A 27,147-nucleotide genomic window follows, 5' to 3' on the forward strand; every position below is an offset into this window, starting at 1 on the left:
AAGCTTTCGCTTTAACCAAGTTCATCTTTACCTAGTGACGAAAGTCATGACAAGTTTCAATCACTTTGAAAATTGCTTACTTTGACGAAAAATAGTTTGTGAATAACAACTATAGAATATCAACGTCCTCTAAGAATGTTTCAATGATTAAAATGAGAGTTTAGATAATATAACCATTGGAGGATATAAGCATTGTTGTGGAAACACATATATGTATAAGTCCTTATTCCTTGAACCGAAGTTTGCGAACTTTGTTGATCAAGAGAACCGGCATGGTGGCGTGAGCCAAGTCCGCGAACTGGCAGAAGTTCTCATCCCGAGAATTTCTGCTGGAGTTTGTGAACTCCGTCCGGGAACTTAAGTCCGCGAACCCAGTCCGCGAACTTAAGTAAGTTATATCTAAAAACGATTCTTGTGAACTTATTCTTTAAAAACTAAGGAATGCAAATTGCAAACCGTTGCTATATAGTTCATGAATCGATTCAAGTGAATCAAATCGTTTTTACTTCGATTGTGTCTTGTGTAGTTACATAAGATTTTCTTGCAATTGAACAACTCTCTAACTAGTTCATTTGAGTCACTTGAACTAGTTATGGTGGAGAAGAATATGGTTGATATGAAAGTGATCATATGGCTAACCATTTGGTTGACTATTGTTGAACCAACAGATGTACAAGTTTGGGTACGGTTACACAAGCCTAGAAACGTGCATTTCATTTGTGTGTAACAAGCTAGTTTTCGATCTGACGGTTGAAAGATATTAGCTTGAATCTAATCAGGTTTTCATCTAACGGTGGATATTGAATGCTTTGTTACCAAGCTAACATTGATTGCAAACCCTGATTTGAAAGATTATATAAGGGAGAACTCTAGCAACTGGAAAACCTAATCCCCACACCTTCTGTGTGATACTAGTTGTGCTAAGCTATATTCGATTCTCCTTTAACCTTGGTTTCTTCTTCTAAACCAGGTTAACTACTTAAAGACTTCATTGGGATTGTGAAGCCAGGCCGATACTACTTTCTCGTAGTTGTGTGATCTGATCTTGTTGTTTCTATCCTACGAGTACAATTGTAATAATTGTCTTGAGGTTGATATCTCCGATAGGCAAGATATAAAAGTAATCACAAACACTTCGTCTCATCGTTTGTGATTCCACAATATCTTTTTTCGCTGCGTCGATTAAGATTATTGTGAGGTAATTGATAATACTAGGTTGTTCTACAGGAATATAAGTCCGGATTTATCTATTACCGTAGACTTTTCTGTGTGATACAAATTTTTTTATTAAAGTCTTCGACTTTGGGTCGTAGCAACTCTTAGTTGTGGGTGAGATCATCTAAGGGAATCAAGTACGTAGTATCCTGTTGGGATCAGAGACGTAGGAGCATAATACCTTGGATCAGTGTGAGATTGATTGGGGTTCAACTACAGTCCAAACCGAAGTTAATTTGGACTAGGCTAGTGTCTGTAGCGGCTTAATACAGTGTGTGTTCAATTTGGACTAGGTCCCGGGGTTTTTATGCATTTGTGGTTTCCTCATCAACAAAATTCGGGTGTCTGTGTTATTTCTTTTTCCCATTATATTTTGTTATGTAATTGAAATATCACAGGTTGTGCGTTGTTCAATCAATTAGAATTATCCGACCTTTTGGTTGTTGATTTAAATTGATTGACACTTGGATATTGGTCTTTGGTACCATCCAAGTTATCTCTCTAGTATTTGATAAAGACTCGCAGATTTCTATTTGCTTGAGTATATATCAAATCGAGAGATTGAGATATAAACTCTTTGATATACTTTTTATTTAGATTGAGTCTGACTGTCTAGTTGGTTCTCTAGAAAGTATATTGGAGTTTGTCCATACTGATTGCTAAGCGAAATATTGGGTGTGGTTGTTGTACCCCCATTTTTTCAATATATGTATAGCTCTTGTTTTTACGGTTAAAACGAGCCAAAAAACACTGAATTCGGACATTGTATGCAAAACTTATGTCTAAAACAGTTTAGTGTGTGGATTCATGTTGTGATCCATCACAAGTAATCACTGGAACCGATCCTAGTGATTGGTATGACCTGTAACTGGTCCTGGTGATTGGTGTGATTGGTCAACGCGAAAGAGTGTAAAACTGTTTTGCCCAATCTCATATGGTGTAACCCTTATGATTTGTGTGGCTTTTTGATTTAGTGTGATTAAGTTCTAGCCCATGTTGATAGGCTTTATCAAAGGATCATAAGGTGTTACGGTTGAAACTCATATGTGAAAAGTCACAATATGTTGAATCAATTTGTGTTTACATGAGTTGCGTTTATCATAACATATGTGTTTCGGGTTTAAACTTTTGCTATTGGCACGCATTAGTTAAAACTGATTCAACCTTTCTCTGGTAAAGATTGCTTTTGTTGTTGTTCTTTTGTTCTTGCGAGAGGATGACAACACACTGGGGGATAGTTCTTATTTGAACTTGCGCTTAATGATATATCTTTCTGGGGGTAGTGGCTGCGGAAATTGAGGTAACGAATTTGTTAGTTAATCGTTTTCTTGTTTAAGAAAAGCCTGTTTGTATTGCATATATTTTGCTTTTACTTAACAAAATTTCGGTACAATTGATATGTTCAATTATATTGTGTATGGAGTGTTTATGTGATTCAATTTTTTCCGGTTAAGAAAAACCGTGTCAATTTATTTGACTTATTGTTTGATATCTTCTTTATTGTTGGGTATCAAGTGTTTTTTCTTACGAAACTCGGTGCAATTGCGGTGTTGTAATGTTTATTTTTGTTCAGTTGCTTCCGGTTAAGAAAATAATTGTGCAAGTCAATTTATTTTTGTTTGTATCTATTGTTTGTGGCTTAACAAAAATATAGGATCATTTGTTTAGTCCAATTGATTCTGGATAAGATAAACTAAGTTAATTCTGATCTTAGTTAGACTTATCAATTGGAGGATTCGGTTATTCAAGTCTAACTGAATGCGTTGACAATAATAACTAGTTAACTAACCTAGTGTTTGTCTTGTCTACAGGGAAAGGTCTAAGTTATTGTCTGAATAATTTGAACCTGATGAGAAAAATAAAGTTAATTCTGATCTTTATTTTGGTCTTATCGAAACAAGCGATTGTACATACGCAATCGGTCCAACAAGGAAATTGAGTATCTTAGTCGAATTGTTGGATTTTAGGAAATTGCTTCGGGCAATTGTTTCCTTGATAACATATTGAAACTAAATTATTTTTGTAGTTTCGGTTTTAATATTGGTTATCTAAAATGGTATGTGAAACCTTCATGCTTAACTCTTATAGGTTGTATACAATTCTTTTAGATATGTAAGATCCTTTCAGTTTGTCCTTTATTTGCTCGAACCTTTGTCATTTTGTAACAAAAAGGGGGAGAAATATATGGAGTAAACAAGTGATTTTTAATCACTAGGAAAGGACAATTGTGCTTAAACGTTTTGTCTAACAAAAGAGTAAAGCATTGACTAATTAAAGTGGAGAAACATATCATATTGTTGTGTAATAATACTCACTACAAAAGGGGAATAACAAAGATGTTCGGATTGAATATTTACCTAGCTTGCCTTTGGGGGGAGTAAAAGTTTTTGTTATTCAAATGTCAACATCGATATTTATTGATTGAATGTATGCAGGTTATTGTGTTGTTGAAACTTGGATTCAAGCGTATGATGATACGCACGTAAGTGCGACGCTTTTTCACCCATAATTACATTAGCTAGGACTCATTTTATTGCTAATAAATTTGTTTTAAGTCTTTTCAAGGAAATAAGTTCTTATGGAGAAATCGCCTCGAAAAGTGGTTTTTGGACCTCATAAAAGTACTAAAGGCATCCTAACTTTGGATAAGGGCACCCCCAGAAATGCGTTCAAGGCACCGGAGGAGTCGCTAAAAACCCAAGGAATTTGCTAAAAGCACCCCCATAAATACTAAGGGGCAACCTAATTACTAAGGGGCACCCCAATTACTATAACCACCCCTAGCTGTTGGATAAGGGGTAGCCTTATTCAAGCTTTTGAATCAAAATTTGGCGGGAAAATGGGTTTTGAAGAAACAGATTTAGGGTTCAATTTTTGAGGGTGTTTTAGGGAGATTAAATGGCTGGAATTGATCGGTTATCTTCTTTTTGGCTAGAAAAGGCTGGTAATTATCTTGGATTCGTTTGAAATTGGCTGGATAATCGTTATGAAGCAAATCAGGGAAGAAAATATTTTCGGGTTATAACTGGGAAGATTTTGGGAGATTCAATCGTATCTTTGGATTAATACTACCCTGTTTCGATTAAACAAGGATTATGAGGTGTTTTGTTTCGATAAAACAGGGTTGGTTACGTGGATTTGATAAAATAGAAAAGTGAAATATTCTCGGGATTTTTCCGAGTTATTTTTGGGGATTGAGTGTGTCTTGGGAGTATTTTACTTCAGCAGAAACGTGTAGGAGCATCATAAGACGCGGAGAACCAAATGCAGGCGCGTGAAGAAGCTTTTTTAGGGAATTATCTCCCGTGATATCACAGAAAAGGAAAGAGGATTATCTCGAGTTATTACCGAGATTTTATTGCGTTGTTGGATATAAAAGGGGGGCTTGGGATGAAGAGAAGGGAGACGGAGAGTTTGGGATAGAACAAAGAGCTACAAACGAAGAAATCAAGCTCTACAGCAATTCTGTTGTTGCTGCCATTGAAGAAGAAGAAGAACGAAGAACATAATACCCTCAGAAACAGTCGCAGAAAGCAGTCTTATATTCAACAACAAGTAGTCTCTATCCTTTACAGTTCCACTCGCAATAGAGTTTTGGTGACTGTACTTCTTTGGTCACTGGAAGTCATTAGCAACATAAAATCGTTGTAAGAAATAATGATTAATCGATTTTCTTCCATATCTCTTCATATGAGTAGCTAATTTATTCTCTAGGGTTTTGGAGGAAGCTGTTTTTGATATGTACTGTTAATAGTTCTATTCATGACTAATAATTTTTCTTCTATAAATGCTTCATTTTAATTATTTTGGGTAGTTTTTACCGATCTTTTATAAGCGAATGAGGTTATATTTTTGTAATGACGAGAGTCGCATAATTAATTTTAAACGTTTTATCTTCCAAAACCTGAGATTGGGTTCGATATGGTTTTGAGTATTTTATTAGTAATTGTTTAAGATAATAAATTGTTAATTTTACAACCATCAGAAGTAGTGGAATCCAAAGCCGTAGGTTCGCCTCTCCTTGATAAACAAGAATCAAAGTTTAATTAGTTTTTCTTTAGTATTTAGTTAATCTTAAAACCAAACCTTAGAAAATAGTCCGAGAATCGAATCCTTTTCTTACCACACTTTAAAACTATATCAGTTTTTGGCGCCGCCGACGCGGACTTGCCTTTAAGTTAGGTTTTAGATTTTCTTTTGTAAATATTCTGCTTGTATAATTATTTATTTTATTTATTTTATTTTTCTATTTTACGTTTTTGGGTATTTTTTTTCTTGTATTTCTGATGTGCAGGATTTTATTATAATAAGAAGTGAAAAGTGGAACACACAACCAAAAAGGTAAGTATAAAAACCCAAGGTTTATTTTCTTTTTATCGTATATAGTAGGTTTTTTTTATTTGTTTCTTTTTGTAAATATTTAAATTAGGAATTTTTTCTTCATTTGTTCATAATTATACTAGGTTTCTTTTTATTTTATTTGTAAATATTGTGTTTTTTTTATTATTTATTAAAAAAAATACACGTGCACATACCAATTGCATCTTCCGGCACCGATTTTATGAAAACTCGTCGTTTAGTACGGTGAACCCTCTGGACGTTATCATCTGAAACACAACAAGCCTTAGCCTTGTACCGTTGACCAGTCTTTGACTGTAGGTATATAATTGCTAAAGGTAACTCAAGCTTACCTAAATTAGTGAACCCTGCATTTGCATGTGCACAAAATATGTCGAACTGGTATTATGAAGACCAAAACAATGAATATCGACTTGAATTTCAAATTGGACATTATCTGTACTATGACCACAGTGTGGATAGTACTTGGGACCACTACCGACCTTCTAAAGGCTATGGTTCATACCATGGTGATCCCATTTACTATTCGCACGTCTACCAGTCATACGAGCGGGTAAACGAGCAATATTATAACGGGAAAAATGAGAGTTCTCAATCTTTAGAGGATTTAATCAAACAATTTCCACCATTTCCTGATATAAAACTCTTTCCATAGAAGATGCACTCGAACAGTTTCAATTGACAAGTCTTACTTTACAGGAATCACTTAAGAAGTTTAATAAAACTATATGTGAAGCTGAAATAAGAATGGATAAACTGTGTGGGACTCTTAATAAGTATGAGGGCCAAAATGCACCTAAGGATATTGCTCATAATGAACTTGAATTCCAAAATAGTGTTTCCAATCTTACCCGTGATGATACATATAAGTATTCACCTAATTTAGAGGTTGAGGTTAGATCTGAAAACACTACATGTTTAGACAAGGTTCAATCATCCTCGTATTATTGTGATGATGAGGATAGTATCGATGAAGAATTTGAAATTTGTACTCATAATGACGAGGAAATTGCTACCATAACTGAGCTACCTGAGAATAATGTCGTTTCCAGTTTAAATCCTAATAATGTTGATGATTATTCACCTATTCAAAAGGAAGTGGATTTGACTAGAGATACCATAGTTTTAGATGGTGTAGTATATCATTGTGATTATGAAGCAGATGATGGTTTAGAGGAAAGATTTTATCCTGAGAGTAATGTTTCAGAGTCTAGCGATTCAGAAACAATAGTCTCTGCTGAGGATCATAGAAATGTAGAACTACCTAATTTAAACCTAGAAAAAATAAAGACCATTTTCCTAAATCTGATAATTTAGAAATTAAGGAAATTGTGACTAGTTCGTCCAAGGACATTGAGAACTCTAAGTTTGGGGGTGAATATCATTTTCCCCGTGGTTCACCCTTGACTCTTATAAAGGTCCCTAACCTGGGACTTGACGTATGTGCCTCGACCATCTTAAGAGACTATCTTCAGGCACGTTTTCCTGAACCTAAATATGTCCAAAAAGAAACTCAGTTGATAAAAACCCATCCTCTGGTTGATGTGGTTAATCCTGTCCATGACACCATAATTGACTTTGTTGTCCCACCAAGATTTTATTTACCAAATGTGGGAGTATCTGAATTTTAAATGTGTCATTATTTAGTTTTTAGAACTAAACCTAATCATTTTAGGGAATTAGAATCGTTGACACATTTTCTTAAGAATGACCACCACTTTCATTGTGGTCAACTGTGTAAGTCAAATATAATTGACTTTGAGGATCCACAATTGTTCAGGCTATTATTATGTGCTTCTAAGTTTTTACTTAAGTTTTTCCAGACTCTACAACCTGATCCTTCGGAACCTTCCTATGAGGAAACTAAGTAAATTAAAATATTTTATCTAGACCCTTTTATAGAGCTTGAACCCAAACCACAACTAGATGTAGTTGTCTTAAACAGGAAACTATATAATGGTGTGCTTTATTTGTTTATTTTCTTGGCATTCCTTTTATTTGTGGTAGCTCTATTCGGTTTTGATGACCCACAAAGGTTCCGAATATTGTTATATGATTTTATGTGGTGACTAATTCTACCAACGTCTGGCTGAAGACACTAAACTTTGCGCTCAATGGGAGGTAAACCATACATGATGATATTAAGGTCCCTCTGGAGGACCCCCCTGTTGTTGCACATTAGTGGAATTTTCTTTCTTGTTCCCCATGAAAGGATTGCGCTTCATCCAGGTACTATCTTTCCGACCTCTCTACTGATTCCTCATATTACTTTACTTTTGGTACTGTGCTTTCACAAAAAACATTGAGGACAATGTTATATTTAAGTGTGGGGGAGTGGTTAAATTTTAGGTGTTTCCTTGCATATATATTATGACCAGTTATTGAGCGGATCTATTGTAGGGCATGGACATTTTCTTGCATGTTAATTCCATTAAAAAAATAAAAATTGTGATCTTTTTCTTGTATTTTATGAACAACTGTTGCGTTATTTTGTAATTCGTTTAAATACATATGTAATAAGATTTTTGTGACTAAAATTGAAAAAGCGGGAGATTATTAGAGCATAGCTTGGTTGAACTCCCCAAGCGTTGGTATGTCAAGTTTGGTTGTCATATTTTAGTATCAAAACTCATCTAAAGTCGCTTGATTAAATACTAGAGTCAACTTCGTTTAGGTTAGACTAGAAAGTCTAGGAATATTGAGACATACAAGTATTACTTTGAAAATATAAAGAATGCGAAGAAGTAACGAACTACAACGACGACATCATCCTTCCACATGAGGTTAGTAATACTTACTTGAACATGTTTCATTCCTAACGTATCTTTCAAGTTGTGCATATTGAAAACATAATTGCGAAGCTATATATACTGTATATATTGTATATTATACTCTAGTGACGTGACATGATCATGATAGTATAATCATAGTATTAAGGAATTAGACTTCGTATAACGCTTATCTTTTGAACTTCGTAGATATGACATCGACACAATCTTGTATATATTGTTATGATTATGTGTAAGGGTTATGGTGAAGATTTCATCCTAGGAAACAATGTTTACATTTGTTTATAGGAAGTACACTCATAAACTTGCATTGTGAATCGAAAGGGAAACCAATAGGATTATTGGTCTTGTTATTCATCGCATATCTTTGGATGACCAATATGTGTGAGTTGGTAGAACCGATCTTAACTTAGGTTATGTATCTTGGTATAACCGATCACAATGACCAGACTTATGATTTGGTATGACCGGTCCTGGTATTGGTGTAACCGATCCTAAGTAATCACCTGGTATGATCGATCCTTGTAATTGGTGTGGCTGATCCTAGTAATTGGTGTGACCGATCATAAAAGTTGTGCGACCTATCCTTGTAATTGGTGTAACCGGTCCTGGTACCTGGTGTGACTGATCACAAGTAGATACCATGTATAGATGGAACCGATCCTTGTAATTGGTGTAATCGTCCTTGTAACTGGTGTGACCGATCACATTAGGTACCATATTTAGGTATAACCGATCCTAGTGATTGGTATAACCGACCTGAACCGATGTATGTGACTTGGAAGGACCGATCACAACTAACCATTGTGGTTTGGTATAACCAATCACATAATAGTCTTGGAATACTGGCAAACCAATTCTAAACTTGTTTGGAAGTGTGGTATAACCGATTCCAAGAATGCAAATCCATATAAATATGAAATAAGGATTTGCAATAAAAAGATATCAACATACTTTGAACACGAGCATTAACTCTTATCATTTATTGTTCCAGGATATTCCTTAGTACTCAAGGTGATCTTGTACTGAAATAAATTAAGAATCTTTTAATTAAGGTTTTTGATTTTATATGCATTATTTACCAGCAATTAATGCATAGCTCCAGAAAATAAAAATTAGTAATGTGCATTTACTAATTGGAGATTTTCTATTGAGAGATTTCGGAAATTTTGGACAAGCATTTATTGGAATTAGGAAAACCGAATTTTACCATTCATTGTATATCTTGAGAATATTTTCGGTTTGGAAATTCCTTGGCGTCCAAACATCCTTGGTCTATAAATACCTAAGTTTGCATTTCTAGCAAACTATCCTAAGAGCCAAGCAAAATTCATTTCTTTTTGTTTCTGGTGGAGCCGTCTATTCGAGAAGAAAGTATCCTAATTAGGTGGAATCTCTTACGACTGCTCGTTTAAAGACTTATGTGGGATCAAGAATCTCTACGAGTACCGTTGATGGGAAACTAGATAATTGCAGTGTTATTAGTTTTCGATTTGATTTGATTGACTAACGGTTGTTGAAACTTCGATTGCACCTAGTTTGTTTATGCTTGAGAATCTTCTCTTCTGATATAAGTGAAGTTCTTCAAATGTATTCATTTGATCTTCAGTACTCAATCTTCGAGGGATATTCAGTGATATCTGATATTCGACTAACATATTCTAATCCTAGTTTGACACTTGATTTTAGTAGATTAGAAATCAAGAAATAGTTTTGTATATCTAACATCGACAACAAACTTGAGATAACAAAACTTGTAAGTTTGACCGAGCAGTGCTCTAACAAATATGCCTACATATTGTTGACCAATTTTAGAAATATAGGTACAACGTACAAGCAATTTTAGAAGATCCAGAATGGACAAACACATTCCAGTACACTAACTTGCAAATTGAAAGCATTTGCAATAGTATTTCCAGGACTTCGCAGAACAGACAACTTTTAACTTTTAATTGGAAATCCTCTTTTAGATTAATACTTATCAAAGAAAATGTCAAGGACCTTAACATGTCAACCAAAAAGAATACTTTTGGTATCTTGTAGTAAAGGTGAAAATCAGGTGAAATCTACGTTAGCAAACAAGAAAAATGTAAATGTTCCCTACCAAACTACTAACTACTTATTGCCGTAGTTAGATTTTTGATATTTTAAACATTAATCGGCTGAAAGCGCAACTTCGACATGACCAAGTGATTCTGGATGTATTATTGTTACCTAATTTTATTTTGTATAGGAAAATAAAAGAAAAACACTATGTACGAGCGTAGACGAATTAATCCCGTCAAACTTCCTGGTAAATACACATAACTCGTGTACAAATGACCTTGCGTATACAATGTAGACATATTGTTCTATTTGCAATTTTTACAGATTAAAATTTAGGTTCGTCACATTTTTCTAAAGATAAGGTGCAATGGTGTAGATTTTTGTCTTGTTTGGTATTTTGTATGGACGTTATGTGAATACTCCTCTAAAAAGTGCAATTTGACATATTAATATATTGTCATTTGACATATTAATATACTCTAATTGATTGACTGTAACACAGTGGTAAAGTCATTGGGTGACGATTTCGGTGACCTGAGTTCAAAACTTGACAACACCAAATTTTTGTTCGATAAAAAAATAAATAAAATCCCAACACTATTAGAGCATCTCCAATGCTTGGGGTCAAGGACATCCTATGCGAAGGTCTTATTGACACCTTCTTTTAGTGGGTCATTGCTAAAATACAAAAAAAAAAAAAAGATAAATTTTTTTTCCTAAAGTTCACCTCCATGGTCTTATTTAGCAAACTTTGTTAAATTTAGATGATGATGTGGACTTAAGACCCAAGGTCATAGAGAAAGTCTGATCTAAACTCTCTCATTTACCCTATCTAGCCATGTCATTTTTTTTTTATAAACTTCACGTTTGCATTGGAGATGAAATTTTGGTGGGAAAGGTTTTAAATCTTAGGTGTCATGCAATTTTAAGACCTTAACCGATGCTCTCAAATCAAAGGAGGAGATGGAGACTAAATGAGACTCTATAAGAACCAATATAAGGGGTAAAGGTCTTAAAATAGCATGACACCTAAAATTTAAGACCTTTTCCACCAAACTTTCACCTCTAATGCAAGGGTGAATGTCATAAAAAAAAGATGACATGACTAAGTGGGTGTAAAGGAGAAAGTCTAATCATCATTTTCTTTGAAAGAGAATATAGACTTTCTGCATGACCTTGGTCTTAAGTCCACATCATTATTTCGTCTCTATATTTAAATAAAGTTTGTTAGGCCAAGCACCATGTTACACGATTTCGCTTCGTTATAACTTAACTATATCGAAATCCAATTACTATGGTTTTTTGTGTCGCTTAAGTGTACCGATATCCCTTAGCTACCACTTCAAAGCCGATAAGATCTGATCCACCTTGTAGTTAACGGAAATCACACGAAAACTGAGTTCTTGTCGAAAAACTATCTGAATTTCCATGTGATTTTCAACGGTTATCGAGTATCCGTCTCTGGTTTTTATTCTTTTACATTAAAACTTATCCTTTTCCCTATTTTAATTTACTAAAACTCCTTTTTTTTACCTATTATATCTCTCTTTTTTTTCTCTTAATTTCTTTTAACCTATACAAATCCAACGAAAAAAATTCGGTGAAAAAAATAACCGATACTCAATTTACGTTTGACATTATTTCCCTTAACTTCCGTGAGATTTAGCTAAGAGATGGCATCCCGTCATAGTGAGGTTAGCCTGAGATCCATTTCCATGAACTTCAAATAAGCTATAGTTAAGGAAAATCACGGTGCTTGGCTGTAAGACCTTGCGCATGGGAGATAAAACCGTGTCTTTTTCCTCCGCCACGTGTCACGCGCTTGTCTAGTCTATACGTGGTACAATCAGATGATACCGCTGTAACATAAAACATCTACGTAGCGGTTATTGTTAGAATCTCTCCAGAAAAAATTGGCGGGAAAAAAAGGTGAGTTTAGTGGGGTAGGCTATCTGGTTACAAATACAACCCGGAACTAACCAGGTTTCACTTGTGCATTTCACTTCTGTCAGTAAAGAAACTAGTTTCTCTTTCAAAGAAAAAGAGGGAGAGAGATTAGAGCTTCTAGGGTTTTTTGATAATGGCGCCAAAGAAAGCTGAAAAACCAGTTGCCGAGTCGTCTAGTCAAGATGCAAGAACTGCTAGACGTGAACGGAGGAACGATCCTAAGACTAAGGTAGCACCAGTTTTGGCGAAAGAACCAAGGAAGAAGAAGCTCAAAACTGAACAAGTGAAACCAGCACCAGCAAAAGAAGCTGATGAAGTGAAGCCAGCAGCAGCAGCAGCAGCGAAAGCTGAAGAAGATCCTGAGAAACAGAAAAAAGGAAGTACTGTTGTTATTGAGCACTGGTAATGCATTTTTTTTATCTGTTTCTCTCTCTAATATGTATTTGTTTTCTTTGAATCCATGTTCCATGTTAACTATTCGAAGAACCCATGTATGGCTTTTTTTCTATTATTCCTTGGAATCGGACATTTGGGCTTAAATGGCTACCTAACCCTAGACCTTTTAATTATCTGTTTATTTCTGCATAGAGTTTTTATATTTGAAACCCATTTTGTTAGAAAAGATTTATCTATTGAAGCTAGAAGAGGGTTTTTTGTTAAAGAGTATGTTGAATTATAAGGGGTAGTTGAGAAAACTAAAGCCCTAATTTGATTTCCTGGAATGTTTTGTTTCCTTTAAAATCAGATTGAAGTTTCCATCTCTGCTACTGGTTTCTCGATTTATACATATCTTTTGCACTTGTTGCACACAAATCTGCTATTTGTTTTGCTTCCTTTTGCACTTGTTGCACACAAATCTGCTATTTGTTTTGCTTCCTTTTGCACTTGTTGCACACAAATCTGCTGTTTGTTTTGCTTACTAAGTGTAATTTTTAGCTTTTTGGATCTTTTTGCAGTAGGGTTTTAAGTATGTTTTTTCTGGTTTGGTTTCCGTATGTTACTTTGAAATTTTGAGGGGATCACTTTGTATTTTGTTTTCTTAAGCACGTTTCAAAAGTAGTTCAAAATGATTTATCCTTCTGTGGTGTATGTGTCGTTGTTGATAAGATTTTAAGGTGAATAATGTAATTTTTTTTAAGCCCAGAGTCTTTGTAAACCTTCCATCCTGTGAGATTCCTGTAATGTCCTTAGAAATCTATGGGTATGAACCTTAAGTTATATGTAACGTCATACTTAAACGGATAAACAACGCTCTGATTCTTTGTAGGATGAAGATGAAAATGATTACAAAGGGGTTCTAAGGATAATTAGATCTAGCGCAAAAGAGGAAATCCTACTTCCTTCTCTGTTTAGTATATTCATCAATTCTCTGAGTACATTGATGACTAAACCTTTTTGTAGTTCTAAGATTGCTAAACCATGAATAGAAACTGCTTTGAGCTTTCTTTGTGTACACCATATAAGTTGCCTGCCCAAGAATGGTCCAAATTCTCCAGCCTTATTATTTTATATTTCTGATTTTTGTTTTTTGGTGTTGTTGGGCCCTGATATAACTGGTGAAATATGCTTAATATTGTTCTTTTACTTTGGTGTTGTCATGCCAACATTGCTTTTCCTTTCCTATATAACTGGTGAAATATGCTTAATATTATTCTTTTACTTTGGTGTTGTCATGCCAACATTGCTTTTCCTTTCCTGTTGCTACATAACAACATATGTTTTCTAGTCTGTAGTACTCATACTTTTCATGTACTTCCTGCTGTAGCAAACAATGCAATCGATTCAAGGTAAGGGCTCATCAGGTGAAAGCTGGCTTGGAGGATGGTGTTCCTGGAATCAATGTTGTAATTAACCCAGAAAAGGTATGCGTATACCTAGTTTCATTCTTTATATTAAGAATTAAGAAATCCTGATCTTTCTCTGTATCCTATAGCCTTAGCAAGTAGTTTCGCCTCGTGTTCTGTCTAATGCATGCACACGTATGATATGTTTTAGCAACTAACAAATTGATCAGTAATTTGTTGATGCATAACAATGTTCTTCACGTTCGTTATGTCATTTACCGTTATTTGATTGACAAACGGTAAGCTGGTAGAGAAAATAAGATAGACTATCGTAAAAGAAGAGCTAGCTGTTAGATGAATTGCTCTGTACAGGTTGGTTGTTAATTGGTGACTATCATATATAGCTATTGTGAATTGGCCCATATATTTAGTGCTAAAAAAACAATGAGCCTTGTTGGCTGAGGTTACTAATCATATATAGCTATATCTGACTATTGAAAAGCTAGTTAGCTACCTATTTATGAGTTTGGATCTTCACAAGTCTTTGTCATTTATCGCACTTATCTTATGGATCTAGATCATTTTCCACCTAATATCATGTCAGATACTTACGACTTCAATTACCTTTCAGCCGAGAAGGGGATGCTTTGAGATTCGCAAGGAAGGTGGCGACACTTTCATTTCTCTTCTGGTAAACTTTCTTCAGCCACTAAGTACAATCTGTGCGTCTTACTTCTATTCATTAAGGCAACTCATGGCATCACATTTTAGCTTCTTGTTTAACAGACGCTAACGTTAAGATGAAACTGTTTACTGCCTGAAACTAATAGACTGCATGAGTATGTGGGGTCTTTGTTGCTTCTCTTCTCATTGTCAGGATTTATTGTATTCCACTTTACTGGATCTGTATGGTTTGAATTAAAACTCGAACCAGAATTACATTAGGACTTGTTTTAACGTTACCATTAGAAAATGGTCTATTTTAGGATGATCAACTTGATAACATCCAGCTTTAGGTAGCTATTGAATTGTAATAAAGGATATCTATAGGGAATGCTTAGAACTGATTAAAGTTTCTCTAAAATTAACTAGTAGGGTGCATGAGATACTGCTATTGAGGAATGTTTCCGTAGCATCTAGAGTCACATGTAGTGGTATATACATGGCTTGTGTATCCAGAACTGTGATTCAAACAACGAATGACAAGGATGCAAGTATGCTGGAATAAATCCAAAAGAAACCTTTTGTTTTTCTGCTGGTCCATAGATTGCATATCTGAAAAGCGGAATCTCATTGCTTTAAAAAGCAATGAAGAGCCTAAACTGAATCTTGTCATGGAGAACTGAATCTCATGCATCTTCCTTAACCTGATAGATTTCTTATTTGTTTGCTTTTCAACTGCAGGACATGAAACGACCATTCAAGCCGATGACGGACCTTGTCATGGAGGATGTTATTGCTGACATAGTTGGGAAGATAAAAAGTGCCCCAGTAGCTTGAAAGTTTGCTTTTACTCTAGACGGTGCTGTACATTTTGGTGCATAGAAATTATTCTGTGATTCCCAGCCTCCAGACTTGGTGATTGCAATCAGGGTCTACTTCTGATATTTTGATTATGAGCTTCACGTTTTTGTTATATTTCTCGTGTCTTTTTGCTTTTGCTGTTGAAGCTCTAATCAATACATGACAGTTAATCGGTTATAACCTAATTGTAATCCTGTTTACATGGATTTATCATTTTGCATCTGACAAGCTTAGCCATGGCAAACACAAGGTATTAACTCGGCATTCTTCTTGAAGTTTCATGCAAATATTATCTTTTATATGGTGTGATTGCTTGCTTACTTTCATCATCCATAACCTATTTACTTCTTTTGTTATTAACATCCCATGATAGACTGTGGAGTGTTAAACTGTAGCTGCCAACCAATCCTTAAGTTTCAGAAAATCTGAATCTGAAAATCCTTGTTGGTGTCTTTAGGTGAGTTTCGATCACCTATTTCATGAGTAGGTCAACAAATCTGGACACTTACTCTTTGTGATTCTATTTGCACTTCAGTGGACAAATTCAACTATCCACTTCCTTGGTATCGAAGTTCTTATATCCAAACAGATTCGAACAAAATGGCCCAAAAACAGTTCTAACACCTATTTTTTAACTTTAAACATTTGGCTACTGAAGGCAGTACTAAATTTAGAATCCAATTTCAAACATTATATATATCTTAGTTGATTGCTCTTTTTACATTGTGAATTAGCATTTATATACTCAAAATGAAATCCCGATTTTTCCTTGGTTACTTCTCCCTCTTCCTTCTGTCATCTTCTTTCACAACAGCTTTTGACATTACTAAGCTTCTCAACTCTCATTCAGATTTCAGTAACTATAAGAACTTCCTCACTCAAAGTCAAGTCGCGGCAACGATTAATGCACGCCAGACAATAACTGTTCTCGTCGTTGATAATTCGTGATGCAGGGCATACTACAATTTCAGAAGATTCCGCTTAGAGGTTTGGCTTCCATGATTTCCTAGTTTCAGTCTTTCTTATTTTTAGGATTCTTTTAGATTTCCTTTTAGTTTTCTGTTTCCTAGTTTAGTTACTCTTCAAGCCTATATAAAGGCTAGATTAAGTCTTGTAAGAGCTATCCATTACTCAATCAAATTATTAAACACAAAACTTATCTTTCTCTTCTTGCTTGAATTCTCTTCTCTTCTTGCTTATAGCAATCTAGTATTGCTTTCTTTTACCTTGTTCCACATTAGTTGGTATCACCCGCTTAGTTTTAGGTTTTTCATCCTATCACTTGATCCTTCCGCAACACCTTTTCATTCCTTTTAAGTACACAAAAAAAAAAAAAATATATGACTGCTCAACCAGTTACTCTAGCAGCAATCGAAGCTCTCATCAAATCTCATACCGAGATTTTGGAAAAAAACATTACTGAAACTCTTGAGAAGTCCATGGAGGAAAAATTAGGGTTAAGAGATAACAAGCTTGAAGCAATGCAGAATCAGCTTTTCAAGGTTGCAAAACACATAAATATAGATTTGGATATGCCTGAGCTTGTAGACTTAGAAGACAAAACTAAAAACGATACACTTCAGTTTTTACAGAATGATGAAGTACCTAAAGATGTATTGCGTACTTTAAACATTAAGAAACCGTATGAAGGGTTCATAGGTCATTCAAAGAAGAAGCTAGTTTCTCCTACACTCGACAGTGATGATGAAGATGAACGTGAGAACGATCTAGAGAAGAATTGGATTGAAGAACGACGTTTAAAAACTGGTCACAACCCTTACAGTTCTTTACCCGAATATAAGCTAAAAGCTGATATTCCCAACTTCTCTGGAAATTTTCGTATTGAAGAACTAACTGATTGGTTCTTTGAGGTAGAAGCTTTTTTTGAATTTATGGAAGTCCCTGAAGATTCTAAGGTCAAACTTGTGACTTACAAGCTCAAAGGAGGAGCTGCAGCCTGGTGGGATAAGATCTGTGATGATCGTAGAAACGCTAACAAATCGAAAATACGTACTTGGAAACGTATGAAAACTTTGATCAGGGATAAGTTCTTACCTAGAGACTTTATGCAACAACTTTTCATCAAATTGCAGAACATTCAGCAGGGGGCACGCACTGTTGAAGAATATGGTCGAAGCGGTGCAGCAAGCTATTAAGATAGAAAATCGCCTTCTTCGTTCTTCTAGGACTTATCCATCCAGACAAGGGCGTTATCAAAATAATTCCAGGGGTACCAATTCATCTCAAAACTTTTCTCCAGATACTGTTTTGACTATTCCCAGGCCTCCTTATGATGATGTTAGCCTTTCACATCGACAACCTAGCCATATTGTGCCTTATACTCCACCTCTGGCTACACCTATATTAGCCAATCCAGTTGATCTTCAGCCGGGTCAGCAGTCTCACTCTCTGCAACCAACTCCTCCTACTACAGGGAATCGGTTTCATAACAGGCAACAACAATTTCCACCGCAACAGAGAACTACTAATACTTATGCAAAATTTCGTGGAGATAAGTGCAATAAATGCCATCAATCGGGGCACACGTCTAGTGATTGTCGGAAATTCAATGCTTTGATTGGTGAACCTCAGTTCATTAATGAAGTCACTGGTTCGCTTAATGAGTTCGAAGATGAAGACTCACCTGGTGATGACGATGAGTTTGTTGGGATGATTCGTCCATTATTTCTTACTCAACAATGCAAGTCTCAGAGACACAGTATCTTTAAATCCAGATGTTATATTGGGGGTAAAATCTGCAAGATGATAATTGATAGTGGCAGTGTGGATAATTATATTGCTGATCACGTAGTTAAGAAGCTTGAACTAACAGTAACTTCTCATCCAGAACCTTACACTGTAGGATGGGTTAATGCCTCTAGCACACAGAAGATTACTCTTAAGTGTTATGTGTCATTCTCTTTTGAGGGTTATGAAGACACAGTTCTATGTGATGTCATTAATATGACGGCAACCCATCTTCTTCTTGGCAGACCTTGGCAATACGATCTTCACGCGGTCACAATGGATTCGAGAATACTTACACTTTTGTTCATAATGGGAAAACCAAGGTTCTTCGTCCATCCAATTCCACTTCAAACTCTTGTGCGCAGACTGATGATGTCGTAGCCATTGTTATTCGTTCTTTGCACCCACAAAATTCTGTACATTCCCATGAAGATTCTAAGCCTATGATTGAGTTGCCTGCAAAGGTGAAGCCCTTATTATTTCAATATAATGTTTTATTTCCAGATGAACTACCAACTGCATTACCTCCTTTACGGAATGTTCAACACTGCATCGATTTTATTCTTGGAGCCTCTTTACCAAACCAAGCACATTATCGCTTGAGTCCTGCTGAGCATGAGATATTACAGGGACAGGTAAATGATTTGCTTATAAAGGGTTTGATACGACCTAGCAACAGTCCTTGTGCCAGTCCTGCCTTCTTGGTTAGTAAAAAAGACAATGGATGGAGGATGTGTATCGATTGCAGAGCATTAAATCGCATCACCATTCCTTATAGATTTCCGATCCCGCGTATTGATGATATGATTGATTTACTGCCGGGCACTATTATTTTTACTAAGTTGGATTTACGCAGTGGTTACCACCAAATACGCATTCGAGGTGGAGATGAGTGGAAAACAGCATTCAAGACACGTGAAGGTTTATATGAATGGCTGGTCATGCCATTTGGGTTATCTAATGCACCTAGTACTTTTATGCGACTTATGAATCAGGTTCTCCAACCCTTTCTCAGTAAATTTGTTATTGTCTATTTTGATGACATACTAATTTTTAGTCGCAGTGAGCCAGAACACCTCCAACATCTTTCACAAGTGTTTCAAGTTCTTGCTGACAACTCTTTATATGTTAATTTGAAGAAGTGTACCTTCATGGCTTCTTCAGTAACATTTTTGGGATATGTGATTTCTACTGATGGTATTCATGTCGATCCTTCTAAAGTTCAAGCAATTGAAGATTGGCCAGTTCCTACTTCTATTCGTGATGTTCGTAGTTTTCATGGTTTGGCTTCTTTCTATCGAAGATTTGTGAAGAACTTTAGCTCTATTTTTGCACCTTTGACTGACTGTCTCAAGAAGGAGAAGTTTGAGTGGACGGAAGCAATGGATAAAAGCTTTATTCTTCTTAAAGAAAAGCTTTGTACGGCACCAATTCTTGCACTTCCGAATTTCAACAAGCCTTTTGAAATAGATTGTGATGCATCTGTTGTTGGTATTGGTGCAGTATTATCACAGGAGGGTCATCCAATTGCATATTACGGTGAGAAAAATTCAGATGCACAAAAGAAATGGTCTACATATGAATTAGAGTTATTGGCTCTTGTTCAATCTCTTAAGCAGTGGCATACTTATCTTATACATAGGGAATTTGTTGTCAACACTGACAACCATGCTTTGAAGTTTTTGAATACTTCTGCTAAAGTTAACAGAATGCATGATCGATGGATTTCCACACTCAACAAATACACTTTCTCCGTGAGACATAAAGTGGCAAATTGAATCAAGTTGCTGATGCCTTAAGTAGAAGAAGTCATCTATTAACAACAATTCGTAATGAGAGTTATGCATTTGACTATATCAAAGACATTTATCCAGAAGATGAAGATTTTGGCAAACTATGGGATCAATGCAGTTCTCAAACTCATGGGGTTGATGATTTTCTTATACAAGAAGGTTTTCTTTTTAAAGGTAATCGATTATGTATTCCTCAAGGGTCTTTACGTTTACATCTTATGCGAGAATTACATGGCAGTGGTCTTGGTGGTCATTTTGGGAGAGATAAAACCATTGCCCTGATTGAAGAAAGATATTTCTGGCCATCTTTGAAACGTGATGTACAAAAGTTCGTACAAAAATGCATGGTCTGTCAGAGAGCAAAGGGTACAATTCAAAATACCGGGTTGTATACTCCTTTACCAGTTCCTGATGCACCTTGGGTTGATATAAGTATGGATTTTATACTTGGTTTACCTCGTACTGCTAGAGGTAATGATTCTGTTATGGTCGTAGTTGATCGTTACTCTAAAATGGCTCACTTCGTAGCTTGTAAGAAATCAACTGACGCTTCTAATGTTGCTTCTTTGTTCTTTAAAGAAGTAGTAAGATTGAATGGGGTTCCAAAGTCTATCACTTCTGACAAAGATACAATTTTTTTGAGTTATTTCTTGAAAAGTTTATGGATGCGCTTAGGCACAGTTTTACAATTCAGCACAACTTCACATCCGCAAACTGATGGACATACTGAGGTTGTTAATAGATCACTTGGGAATTTGATTAGAGCTAAGTGCCTGGATAATAGTAAGCAGTGGGATGTGTTATTGCCAAATATGGAATTCGCTTTCAACACTTCTGTGAATCGTTCTACTGGGAAAACTCCATTTGAGATTGTGTACTCTAAAGTACCTAATCATACTCTTGATTTGGTAGCCTTACCCACCACACAGAGTACAAACACTGCAGCCGACTCTTTTGTAGACAAAGCAACTGAATTACATAATGAAGTAAAATCTAAACTGGAGAAGTCCAATTCTAAATATAAAGAGGATGCTGATAAACACAAGAGGTTTAAAATCTTCAAGGAAGGGGAGCTCGTGATGATACATCTAAGAAAAGAGAGATTTCCAGTGGGTACTTATAACAAAACCAAGATGAAGAAATATGGTCCTTTCAAGGTTTTAAAGAAGATCAATGATAATGCTTATGTTATTGATCTACCAAATGATTGGAATGTCTCCAACACATTTAATGTTCAAGAGATTTTTACGTTTCATGGTGACAATGAACTTCTGGTTTGTTTGGACAACTCGAGGACGAGTTTTACTCTAGAAGGGGGGACTGATGCAGGGCATACTACAATTCCAGAAGATTCCGCTTAGAGGTTTGGCTTCCATGATTGCCTAGTTTCAGTCTTTCTTATTTTTAGGATTCTTTTAGATTTCCTTTTAGTTTTCTGTTTCCTAGTTTAGTTATTCTTCAAGCCTATATAAAGGATAGATTAAGTCTTGTAAGAGCTATCCATTACTCAATCAAATTATTAAACACAAAATTTATCTTTCTCATCTTGCTTGAATTCTCTTCTCTTCTTGCTTATAGCAATCTAGTATTGCTTTCTTTTACCTTGTTCCACATTAATTCGGGTACATCTTCATTATCAGGAAAATCAAGTGAAGTGATTAAGAAAGTCATGAGTTTACATGTCGTTATTGATTACTATGATGAATCCATATTACAAAAACTACCAAACAAGACCGCTCATCTTACTACTTTGTTTCAATCCACTGGACTCGCTAATGGTCAACAAGGGTTTTTAAATGTTACTGATACTTCTGTAGAAGTTAAATTTGGTTCTGCTGTTCAAGGTTCATCTCTTAGTTCTAAATTACAACTCAAGCTTACAACATTTCAGTTTTGCAAATTAGTTCTCTGATCATGCCACCAGGCATTGAGAACTCTAATACTCCTCCAGCGCCAAAGGCGGCTGCACCAGCCCCATCAAAGTCGAAAACACCACCTTCTGCTGACAGCCCATCTAAGTCACCATCAAAATCTCCACCTCCAGAGTCATCTGACGATAAAGCTCCAACATCATCAAAAAAGGCTTCTCCGCCAAAAGCTTCTGATTCTCCTCCTTCACCGACTCCTGCTGCCGCTGACGCTCTTGGTGGTGCTTCTGCCAGTAAGTCTTCGGGTTCGAGAGTAATGACTTCTGGTGTCGTCGTTGCCGTATTCGTAGTGGTTGTTTCTTGTTTTGGGGTTGCTTTGTAATTGGTTTCGTAGATTTGAAGGGTTTTTAAAGCTTTTGCAGAACTCAAGAAGAAGAAGAAGGAATGAAGAGAATAAAGATTTTAAGAGTGACAGAGACACAACTATGTCATGTTTGGAAAGCCTTCTTGATGGACTCATCTCTATCATCCTTAAATTCCCTCTTCCTCTCTATTTATGATGAAAACAAAGAATGTTCTTTCTTGTTATTGGTTCTTTGCAATTAATTCAGAATAAATAGATTGAGAGGTTCGTTTTATCAAATTATATATCAAAGGAACTACCAAGCTTTTATCAAACATGTACCTAGAAGTGCATATACAAAAACCAGATTTTGCCCCACCAGTAAAAGCGGCAGGCTGGCATATATTCCGAATTTCCTTCAAAAGAACACGCCAGTTTTCTTTTTCATTTAGGGGTAGAAATTTATCTAGGAAGAATCACCAACATCTAGAGGTGTAAAACGTGCCGGCCGGCACAGCCCGATACACGAAATCGCGTGCTTCACGTGTCATGTGCCGTGCCGTGATGTGCCAACGATTTAAACGTGTTGTGCCGTGTTGTGCTTTACTAGTCAAAAGCTAGGCACAACACAGCCGACGGGCACAACACACAAATAAACGTGTTGTGTCGTGTTGTGCCATGCTAGCACACGTGTTATAAACAATTTGAAATCACTTAATGGTATATATTAAGTCGGACATTATCACGAAAATCAAAATAAACAACATATCATTTGAAATTATTTCAAGTAAAATTAACAATTTTATTCAATAAAAAGAAATATCCCATCAAATATAAAATTGGATCATTGTCATGTAAACTAATGTTCTAGTCAAATATAGGTAACGACATTATAACAACGATATTGAAATATATTTTCCAAATACTCCCTCTGTTCCTAAATAATAGGCTGGTTTCTATAAATAGATGTGTCAAAAAAATAGGCTGGTTTCCTAATTGGTAAAGTCAAATGTTACTTTAGTTTTCTGGGACCACCTTTCTCTTAACTTCTTTTGATGACAAGTGTCATGTGGACCATTTCACTTTATTTCTTTTGATGACAAGTGTCATGGGGACCATTTCACTTCACTTCTTTTATTGACAAGTGTCATGAGGACCACTTTTAATGATTAGTTCTCTTAATTTCCTTAATTTTCTCTAAAAACAACACCAGCCTATTAATTAAGAACAAAGAGAGTATTTAAGTATTATATGTGTTGTTATAAAAATAAGCTAGCATAAAATGTCAAAAACTAGCTAGAATAGTGACTCTTTTATGAAATATATACAAAATGTGATGTATTATGTCTTGTTATATAGTATACTTGTGCATATTATAATGTGGTTCCTTAATGTGCTAGGCTGGGCTGGGCCACGTGCTTATCCGTGCCACGTGTTGTGCTGTATTATTGTGCCGATTAGTCTAACCCAACACAGCCCATGAAACTAACGTGATGGGCTGGGCTCAAATTTTAACGTGCTGGGCTGGGCGGTGCTCGTTCTGGGGCAACAACATCCTTCGATAATCACCCTAGGAAATCCAACATCTATATCTAGAAAACAATAAACAGTTACAAACAACTCATGTTTACTTTTCTTGTACTTTGCAACCAAAACATTGCAAATTTAGTTCGCAATCCTCGATATCCCATTGCGTCGATACAATTCTAACCAAACAGAGTTATTTTTCAACAATTTTTGCAACCCATCAAGACATATCTTCTAAACCACACCAAATTTAGATTTCGGTTACAATCTCTTTAACTCTCTCAATGTATATAAAAACTCTGTACCTTCTATCTCTCATCCTCATTGAGGCTGTTCATCGAAATTCCAAGCAAAGATGGATAGCCAATCTGCACCTAAATCTCTCTTATGCATCTCTCTTATCCTTCTTTACATTTCTTCTGCCCAAGCTTTTAATATCACTAAATTACTTGCTTTTTATGATCCTACATACAGCACCTTCAACAGCTATTTGACTCAAGCAAATCTTGCTTCTGATATCAACAGACGCCAAACAATAACCGTACTTGCTGTTCCTAACTCTGCCATGAAATCACTAGAAGGAAAATCGAAAGATGTGATTAAAGATGTTATGAGTTTGCATGTCATTCTTGATTACTTTGATGATCAAAAAATTCACAAGCTTTCAAAGAAAACAGCTCTTTTAACCACATTGTTTCAATCTAGTGGTATTGCTGATGGACAACAAGGGTTCTTGAATGTTACAGTTTTAAGCTCAGGTGAGGTTGCTTTTGGTTCGGCTGTTAAAGGTGCACAACTTGATGCCCAGCTCGTTAAATCAGTGGCGGCTCAACCATACAACATTTCCGTATTGGAAGTTAGCTCCCTCATAATTCCACAAGGAATTGACAACTCGCCACCATCTCCTCCACCACCACCTTCCGCTGCACCTGCCCCCGCCCCCACTAAATCAAAGAAAGCTCCAGCTCCTACACCAGCCAAGGCTCCTAAATCTTCTAAATCACCTGCACCAGCACCAGCAGCTGATTCTCCAGCAGCCGACGTTCCATCACCCGCTGAAGCACCTGCTGATGCACCTGCTGCTGATGCTCCCACACCTGCTGCAGGTCCTGTTGCTGATGCTCCAGCTGCTGATAAACCTGCAGATGATAAATCAAAGTCTGCTGGTACACGTGCGGGTGCCAGTTTGGTTCTTGGTGGAGCCGTCTTGGTGATCGCTGGTTTCCTATCTAGTTAAATAGTTTGAATGATGAAGAATATTGAAGAAGGATTGAAAACACGAAGGGTTAGATCTAAGGGATTAAGACTTTGCATATGTAACTGCTAATCTCTAATTACTATCATTTGATGGTTTGTTCCGTTAATTATTATATTATATTCATGGAACGAGAGGAAAAAAAAAAGAGAGAAATTGGTGTAAATTGTATCCAAAAAAATCTTTTTAGAAAGTTACTGTATTTTCATAATATAAAAGCACCGCACCTCCAATTGAGGGTGTATTTAGACCTTCATGAATGAGGCTTTATTTACACATTTCACAAAATAAGACACCATCTTCAGTAATTTAGAATTTTATGTCAAGAATTTTGTATGTACATTGATTTTTCCTTTTCTTCTCTTCGTCAACAATATGTTAGCCTCAACAATTCTCATTCCTCACATTTCTTCTTGGTTGATTGACCTGTAGTAGGTATTTGGTTCGCTATTTTAGGTGTTAGCATCATGGCTTTCAATTTAAATGGCTTGGCCACTAGTAATTATTTGGTTCACTGCTTTAGGTATTTGCACCATGGCTTCTCATTTAAATGATTTTAACCCGTAATCTACGGTCAAGGTCGTGTAATTAACAGTTGGGCTGAATTATCGACCGTGCTAACTTCATATGGGGTTATGCATAAATGTAATGCTCATAACTTCCCCCTAGATCTAGCTTACTAGCTGTTGTAGAAGATCAATCCAAGATCGTGTGTAGTTATCAACCGTGCTAAACTTAGAATGGAAGTTATCTCCAACGGAACCTAAAAAAATGATCTTATGTGTAAGGCTATACATAATTTATTAAATATTTCCCAAGAAACTTCTTTCACGGCCTTCACAAATCACGATCCAAGTTTGATCAAATCATCTTCGTCCGTTGTTCGTGCAGTGGTAAATTACCCGAAGACACGTGGTAACATCTAAAGATGCGAGTGCCCGCGAGATAAAATAAGAGCGAAGCACCAAGTCTTCTCTGAAGGTCTAACAATGTAATCAAGATATCATATTGGTCCAGAAACACAACACGTGGGAAGTAAATGGGAAGATCGACAGTTTAGTTTAAAATAAGAGACCAAGCATTAAATGGCGCTGACAATACACATGCGAAGTGATCAGAAGACCAGAGTGGTGTGGTCCCCGCTAGGTGAAGACTTGCATGACACTCAAAGTTCGGATCGAGACAATCGCCACGTCGGGAGAAGTAGAAAGGGTATCGGGAGCAACACATCGGGGAGATCGGGCCACAACACCCGAGAAGGCACGACGACGTTGATACATGTGTTTAACATTGTATTATAGTTGTATGATCACTTACCTATAAATATCAGGCTAAGCTATAAAGAGAGGAAAAGTTCTTTAAGTGAGAGAGTGGGGAGAAATTAGATTGAGAAGTGTTCTTGAGAGAGTCATATCTTAGCCTAGCAACTTTTAACCTTCATAAACTTGATAAGAACAACATATCACCCCCGTGGATATAGGTAATTATGCTGAACCACGTATATCTTCGTGTGTTGCTACTTTAATTATTATTACATATTTACGTTTGGTCTTTATGCTTGATTTCTTGGATGTAGGTAGTTAGATTTTTAGCTCCTACATCTCGAATAGAAATAAAAACTTCTTTCATTTTCAAAACGAAAGAAAACTCATGTCTGGGTTTTGGAAAGGACGAAGCAACAAGATTCAAACAAATAAGTACTCAAAACAACCAGAAATTCACGACAAAAAAAAATAGTATTTGCTAGAGAGATTAAGGTGAATACAAGGATTTAGAAGATAATAAAAATAATAAAGAATTATATTCTTTTTATAATTATGTCCTTGAGATGTGTGAAAATCCATGATGTAAGATCCCGGGGTTAAAAGGTGCATTCTATATAAGACGTGATGAGGTCAGCATGACTCAATTAAAATGAAATTTTAAAAGTTATTACAAGAATTAATAAC

At 36.0% G+C, this 27,147-nt stretch overlaps 3 protein-coding genes across 3 annotated transcripts; all 3 read left to right on the top strand.

Annotated features, from left to right (window-relative positions):
- Positions 1 to 12,412: 12,412 nt before the first annotated feature.
- LOC113293236 lies at positions 12,413 to 15,908 on the top strand. The gene is made up of 4 exons (XM_026541936.1): positions 12,413 to 12,758; positions 14,122 to 14,218; positions 14,772 to 14,831; positions 15,545 to 15,908. The coding sequence occupies exons 1-4, from the start codon at positions 12,490 to 12,492 to the stop codon at positions 15,638 to 15,640; spliced, it is 522 nt and encodes a 173-aa protein (XP_026397721.1). The 5' UTR covers positions 12,413 to 12,489; the 3' UTR covers positions 15,641 to 15,908.
- Positions 15,909 to 21,874: 5,966 nt separating this feature from the next.
- Positions 21,875 to 22,455, top strand: LOC113295722 (fasciclin-like arabinogalactan protein 3). Its single transcript, XM_026544046.1, has 2 exons — positions 21,875 to 22,049; positions 22,097 to 22,455. The coding sequence occupies exons 1-2, from the start codon at positions 21,875 to 21,877 to the stop codon at positions 22,453 to 22,455; spliced, it is 534 nt and encodes a 177-aa protein (XP_026399831.1).
- A 1,795-nt stretch (positions 22,456 to 24,250) lies between these two features.
- LOC113299252 (fasciclin-like arabinogalactan protein 14) lies at positions 24,251 to 25,486 on the top strand. Its single transcript, XM_026548242.1, has one exon. It carries the CDS (start codon positions 24,299 to 24,301, stop codon positions 25,178 to 25,180), a length of 882 nt encoding a protein of 293 aa, XP_026404027.1. The 5' UTR covers positions 24,251 to 24,298; the 3' UTR covers positions 25,181 to 25,486.
- Positions 25,487 to 27,147: the final 1,661 nt, after the last annotated feature.

This window comes from Papaver somniferum, chromosome 7 (assembly GCF_003573695.1).
Source record: "Papaver somniferum cultivar HN1 chromosome 7, ASM357369v1, whole genome shotgun sequence".
NCBI classification, from domain to species: Eukaryota; Viridiplantae; Streptophyta; class Magnoliopsida; order Ranunculales; family Papaveraceae; genus Papaver; species Papaver somniferum.